Here is a 6967-nt window from a genome sequence, read left to right on the forward strand (position 1 = left end):
AAGGTTGACGGGTTTTTCACTTTTCTTTGAGTCAACATGTGCCAACAGGCTGTATTTAACGCCCTACCATCCACTAGGGCGTGGTGGGAGAATAAAATAGTGTGCCCAAATCATGGTGAGAGCAACTAGCCATGTCCATTTGGACATTCGGGGAAAACATGTGAAAACCCCATGTCGACACCTTCTGAGGCGTCGACATAAGCCCATGTCGACCTTCAGTGGTCGACCTTAGTTCTGTTGACTCTATGATCCATACCCTCCCATAAGCACTAGTTGTTCTGCTCTTTCCCATGAAAACTGCAGCCAATCAGATACCAGCAATGATCTCCGGCTGTCCGACAAAGGAAGCAATGTAGTAAATGCATTTAACAATTGGCTTGCTGTCCCTATGCAACCAAGCAGCTGGCTTGTCTTTCTGATTGCTTACATTGATTACTAAGCATGCAGTTAGGAACATATAAGGATATACAGGTTGAGTATCGCTTATGCAAATATCCGTTATCTAAATTATTATTTTTTCTACATTGGGTACATCTGTAACTGGCAATACTGGAGATATTATATGTAACTGACATTAAGGGGGGTATTCAATACAGGGTCACGACTGTCAGGCTGACCGGACAGCTGTGACCCTTTCCTGTTCTCGGCCGGCTCGACGCTGAATCAGCAGGTGGGATTCAATGTCCCGCCTGCCGTGTGCCAAAAAAGGGGGCGTGGCACAAGATGCGTCCGGAAATCATCGAGTTGTGGCCGGGAGCTCGATAATTCCCGGCCGTTCTCAGCAGAACGCGCCCGACTGCTTGCAAAGTCGGGAACTTTCTGCCAAAATCGCTGTTCAATGCTATCAGGGAAGACAGCATTGAATAGGGCCCCGCTGCTATGTCCCCCGTCAGAAATAGCGGCGGGATATTGAATACCCCCCTAAATATTTGCATGTTTGATGTGCTTATATAACATAAATGTCTAATAATACCTCATTAAAATATAAAAATATTCCAAAATACGGAATAATCCGTTATCCAATATCCTTCTCAAATATCTGAAGCATTTTGGATAAGGGATTCTCAACCTGTATCAGTAAAATGTATATCTGTCGAATCTCTTTAAATACTTACAGTATTTCCTTGTCTACAGGTCCACAGGATTTGGCTATTTGAATGCACTATGTAAAGCGGCAGCAGTCCTTGGAAACTTGATATTTGGTTCACTTGTCGGAATCACCAAAGCCATACCTATTCTTCTGGCCTCAGCTGTGCTTGTATGCGGGGGTCTGGTGGGACTGCGACTGCCAGACACAAGAAACCAGGTGTTGATGTGAACGGAAACAAAAGCCATCGCTAGTTTTATTTCTGTATTCCTTTCTAACAGTCCACTGAATAAAACAACTGGATAAAATACTCAGAGGTCCACTGAGAAGCCCCATCACATCATGTATTTACAATGTTGTTGTCTTTCTTGTGCTGTGTAGTTAGATCTAAAACTGTCCAATGTTTGTTTTTTGATTTCATTAGCTTTTGGCATAAGCTATATTGTATACTGTTCAATGTTCTTTGTTTTTTTTAACATTTTTTTTTTTTTATCAAGGACCACTTCAGTGTTGCCATATTTATATGCACGCAGACTACAGGCACTTATAGTGAGAAACTTATAAGACTGAATGGATACTGAAATGCACCAAAGTTCAGGCAGACATTTTTTTACTACTACTTGTGTCTAGTGAAAAAATATAAATGTCACCATAAGCCTTTCTTCCATTATCGGTTACAATCACAAAATACAGACCTAAGAAGGAAAAAGGGGAATTGATAAGTGAAACATTTAATTCCATTTTGGATGTAACAAGAACGTTAGGCGTGTCCACATTAAAAGGCCATCAAATAAAGGTTTTCCCAAAGCAATAGTGGGGTGCAACATGGCCATGTTCTTCAACATGGAACAGTACAGACTGTTATACATTAGTACAGTGCTGTTCATGGTTCTTGGTGCTCTGTAGTGTTTCAGAAATTGTTCCATGATTGCCCAATGCCAAGCGTTTCCTATGGAGACACTCAATGAATGTGATTAAACTCCAAAAATTGTGCATACCTTCAATCCTTATTTTCAGTCAGTAATGGGGCAAATGGACAGTGGAATGTGAGATCAGATGAGAGACTTAGGGGCAGATTTATTAAGCCTGGAGAAGAGATAAACTGGAGATAAAGCAGAGAAAAGGTAAAAGGAGATAAAGCACAGCCAATCAGCTGTGTTTGAAAAAGACAGTTGGGAGTTGATTGGCTTGTGCTTTATCTCCTTTTACCTTTTCTCCGCTTTATCTCCAGTTTATCTCTTCTCCAAGCTTAATAAATCTGCCCCTTAAGCTGGCTATACATCAGAATGATTTCAGGCCTGAACACATGATTTTGACGCATTGTGAGATGCATTGTGTGTCTTTAGGGACGATGCATGGTCCCACGGGTCGAGAGGTCGATCCTCAGATCATGTGTGCCGCACATAAGATCTGAAGATGCTGCTAATGACCAGTATGCTGCCAGTTGCAGATCTTACGATAGATCTTATGGGAAATTACACACATAAGATCTATCATGGGTCTGGGAAGCTGCCGAGGAAATCGTGACACTATCAGGATCGGATACTGGTTGTTCTGATGTATGGCCATCTATAGTAGGGGCCCGGAGAACAGACGGATTGGGGGACATATGAGAGAGAAGGTTAAATAAACTATCACAAAGGGAGAGAAACTCACGCAGAGTGGGAGGAGAGGCAGAGAGAAGTGATAAGCCTGGGATGATGGAATGGATTAAGCAGTGGGCAAGGAAAGAGAATGAACTGTAGTCTGTCTTGTGCTTTCATACCAGTACTGTCTGTAAGGAGCCAAGGGGATGAGGTTATTGGAGGGAGATGAGGTGGGGGAAGAAACACACACAGGATCACACTAATTAGTGTTGCCTACAAAGATGGCAGCCAGCCGCTATGTCCTGTGAGCTGCAATGCCCAGTTTGGAAATTGGAAATAATATAAATAAATCTAGGTATAAAAGGTTGAAGACCTTTCTTGGGGCCTTATTTTGGTTCATTCTTTCTGACAAAATCCTTCTTAGATGGACAAAACCATGTGCACTGCAGGGGGGGGGGGGGCAGATGTAACATGTGCAGAGAGAATTAGATTTGGGTGAGTAATTTTGTTTCTGTGCAGGGAAAATACTGACTGCTTTATTTTTACACTGCAATATAGATCTCACTTTGAAGTAAAACCCCACCCAAATCTAATTCTCTCTGCACAAGTAACACCTGCCCCACCTGCAGTGCACATGGTTTTATCCATCTAAGAAGGATTTTGTCAGAATGAATGAACTAGAACAAACCCCTTGGTTCCATCTAGGGTCTTTATTTCCCCGAAAAAATAAATGCTGATCCCTGATTGGAGGTATTGGCTACGTACAATGCTATGCACAACGTAAGTGTCTGTTATATACAAAGGCAGCAAAGGAAAAAACTCTGCCCAGATTATGCACATTAGAGCAAACTATTTAAAGAAAAATATTTATAAAAATATAATAGACTATCATAGAAATACTATAGGATATGAATCTAATATATAACAAAATTTGCAAAACAGGTACAGACCATCTTTCTGAGTTCCCAGGTTAGGAGCTGTTTGGAAGATTCCGTCGGGTTGGAAGACATTAAGAGCCAGATGCACTAAGCTTCAAAAGTGATAAAATGGAACCAGCCAATCAGCTTCTACCTGCCATGTCACAGGCTGTGTTTGAAAAATGTCAGGCAGGAGCTGATTGGCTGGCTGTTTATCACTCTCCATTTTATCACTTTTGAAGTTTAGTGCATCTGGCCCCATGTGAGAGATTTGGTAAGAAATCTTCAGGTTTTTTTAAAGAGGCAATCGTTTACACTTCAAAGTCAAACTGGTTTTGAAGTGTAAGTGATTGCTGCTTTAAAAAAACTAAATCTCTCATCCTATTAAATTTCACCCATTGTCTTCACTCTTTCCACAGCTCTGACTTGTGCTATGTGAGTGTGTGGGGCTTTGTGTTAATATATATTTTACAGAGCAGAGGCATAACTATGAATTTTGAGCCCCCCCGCCGCAAATTTCTTTGGGCGCCCCCACCCCCCCTCCCCTCGCCGCCCCCCCCCCCCCCCCCCCCTGCTGTCTCTGCCGGTATCTGCCTGCCGTGCCCGGTGCCGTCACGGTCCCGACTCCCGTCTCTCCCAGCGCTGGCTAGTGGCTCCTGCCGCTATAATGAAAAGTCTCTTAGAAAATGGCTGCCCCCATACTGCAGACAGAAAACTGTCTGCAGTATGGGGGCAGCCATTTTCTATGTGTCCTTTTCATTATCGCAGCAGGAGCCACTAGCCAGCGCTGGGAGAGACGGGAGTCGGGACCGTGACGGCACCGGGCACGGCAGGCAGGTACCGGCAGAGACAGCAGCGGGTAACTATAGCCCCGCAGACCCCTGGCACCCAAACTTTCTCTGCGCCTCCCCGCCACCGCGGGGGCTGCGGAGCTATAGTTACGCCACTGGCACAGAGGTTTCACTGGACCGTTCTAGGGATCTGCCTTAGGATGGCAGAGATGACACGGCTCTCCTCCAGTTTCAGCGACGCTGCTTGTGTTTCTGTTTCTAACTTAGTTTTCTGCTTAGCTTTAATGAAACGTCCCAATTTATTCAGCCTGAGTTACACAGGGGCTCATTCAAAGATAGAAGTTCGTTTGCTGAAGCTCTTTATTTTCATACTGCACATTGTGCATAAAAAAAAAAAGTAAGGATACATGACTACATAGGTGCCGATTTATGTTTTTGCTGGTGGGTGCTCAAGCCAAAAATATAGAGGAGTGGCTTCATGTGTAAGGGGTGTGGCCACAAAATAATACCAATTTATATTACAGAGCACAGTTGTCTCCAATATTCAAATTACGGCAACAGAGTTCCACATCTATAAATTCCCCCACAGTGCAGGTACATAAATGCCCCCACAGTGCAGGTACTCCGCGGACAGAATACACTCTTCCCGGCACACTGTTTCCCAGGTGGCGGGTCCGGCGATGTGGGTGCTGCAGCTGCAAATTAGCAAGTTAATATGGTGGCCCAGCAGCGGGACTCAAGCCCAGGGGTGCTCAACAATTTCCGTGGGTGCTGGGGCCCTTGAGCACCCACAGAATCGGCACCTATGCATGACTATACATGCTTGTCAAGTCATTCAGCTGGATATTCCCATAACTGCAACAGCATGACTTATGTCAGCAATAACAGATAAGCATTGTAGGCGGTCTCTTGTGGACCCCGGATGACGGCAACATCTAATGATGATGATGTCAGCCAGAATCACTTTCCAGCCTCTTATAATTGGCTGATTACATCTCAAGCCCCCCAACAGGTTGTACTTACATCTTAACTGTGATGTCTATATTAATGAAGTGACAGGCATATATTCCATCACTTCTTAGTACAAAACAAGTTTCAGTCATTTTGCTTTTTTTTTTAAAGAATAAAACAGATTTTAACATAATTTAATTAAATACACTTTAATTTCAATTAATAAATATTTTTACAATATGTATTACAAAATGAAATATAACATAATTTTACAATTGATCTTATAAGAAAATAAATTATATTGTTAAATGTATTTATTGTTTAAAGATATACCTTCTAACAGATGTACAGTATATACATTGGGTGAGATTTAATGGGATGGGAGATTCAGAAAGTGAGAGATTTGGTAAGAAATCTCCAGTTTTTTTAAAGCAGCAATCATTTACACTGCTAAACCAGTTGGGTTTTGCAGTGTAAATGATTGCCGCTTTAAAAAAAACTGGAGATTTTTCACCAAATCTCTCACTTTCTGAATCTCTCATCCCATTAAATCTCACCCAGTATGTTACTTCTGCCATGAGTGGCATATTCATAAACCCGCCATTATTGCATTCGGCCTAGGTTACAGCGCCTCTCCCTCCCATGTCTCACTCTCTCTAGATACAGGTGGCAGTATGTGGTAGAATTGCGCAAATCTGTTTAGGTGCATATGTGTGCAATGGCTTTCTGAGAAACTGCAGAATAAATTCACATGGAAAGTGGAGCAGTACCCCAAATGTGTGCAGTCCTGTTAATTGTTTTGCCAAGAACATGTAGTAAACTAAATACAATATATATAATTTGTAGCATAAATCAGTGGTTTCCAAACGCAGCCATCAAGGAACCCCCAACAGTCCAGGTCTTAGGAATATCCATGCTTGTGCACAAATACAAGTATACTCAAACTGACTGAGGTACAAATAAATCACCCGTGCCTAAGCATGAATATCCTGAAAACCTGGACTGTCGTGCCTTGAAGACCATGTTTGGGAACCTTTGGCATAGGTTATTTATCTGAAGATTTAAACACAAAACTGCACCAGTTTATTGTATGATCTATTCTTCTATTTGTCATTCTCTTCTCATATATTCACGCACATATACACAGGAAAGTAATTATCCCTGGTATATTCACTGTATAACGGAGTGCTACAGTACCTTAAACTTGTGCACCACAGACTTACATAGATAACGGAGGGGGTGAGACTGAAGCTGAACAGTTGGAACAGTGAAAGCATGAATGACAAGGAAATAATGATTTGGTGAAATATAAGATGCTCATCATAATGTAGTTATATAAATATAAAATTTGCCTACTTTTCATACGGTTTGGTTGAAAGAATTTTACTTTTTACGCATATTGTGTATCCCGTTTTCCATTTTGGGTTTATGACACAATATTTGCAAGCAGTTCGAGTTTGTTTATCTGTGTGATCATGATGAAGCGAAATATTTTTGTAACTTACCACAGATGTGACACTGAGCCATAAAAATAATACTAACTTAGGGGAAAGCAAATTGCTCCTTTTTTTTAACACAGACCAGATAACTCATGTATGCACCTTTCCTCTAAAGAATCACTTAAGCAAGACTTGT

At 41.9% G+C, this 6967-nt stretch overlaps 1 protein-coding gene across 1 annotated transcript in view; it reads left to right on the forward strand.

Moving 5' to 3' along the window:
- Positions 1-2201, forward strand: part of SV2C (synaptic vesicle glycoprotein 2C) — a 183509-nt gene extending 181308 nt beyond the window's left edge. The window contains exon 13 of the mRNA XM_083151963.1: positions 1135-2201. Within this exon, the coding sequence (XP_083008089.1) occupies positions 1135-1318 (184 nt within the window). The 3' untranslated portion in view covers positions 1319-2201. The remainder of the gene's footprint in view (positions 1-1134) is intronic.
- Positions 2202-6967: the final 4766 nt, after the last annotated feature.

This window comes from Crinia signifera, chromosome 1 (genome assembly GCF_055691185.1).
Source record: "Crinia signifera chromosome 1, ASM5569118v1, whole genome shotgun sequence".
NCBI lineage: Eukaryota > Metazoa > Chordata > Amphibia > Anura > Myobatrachidae > Crinia > Crinia signifera.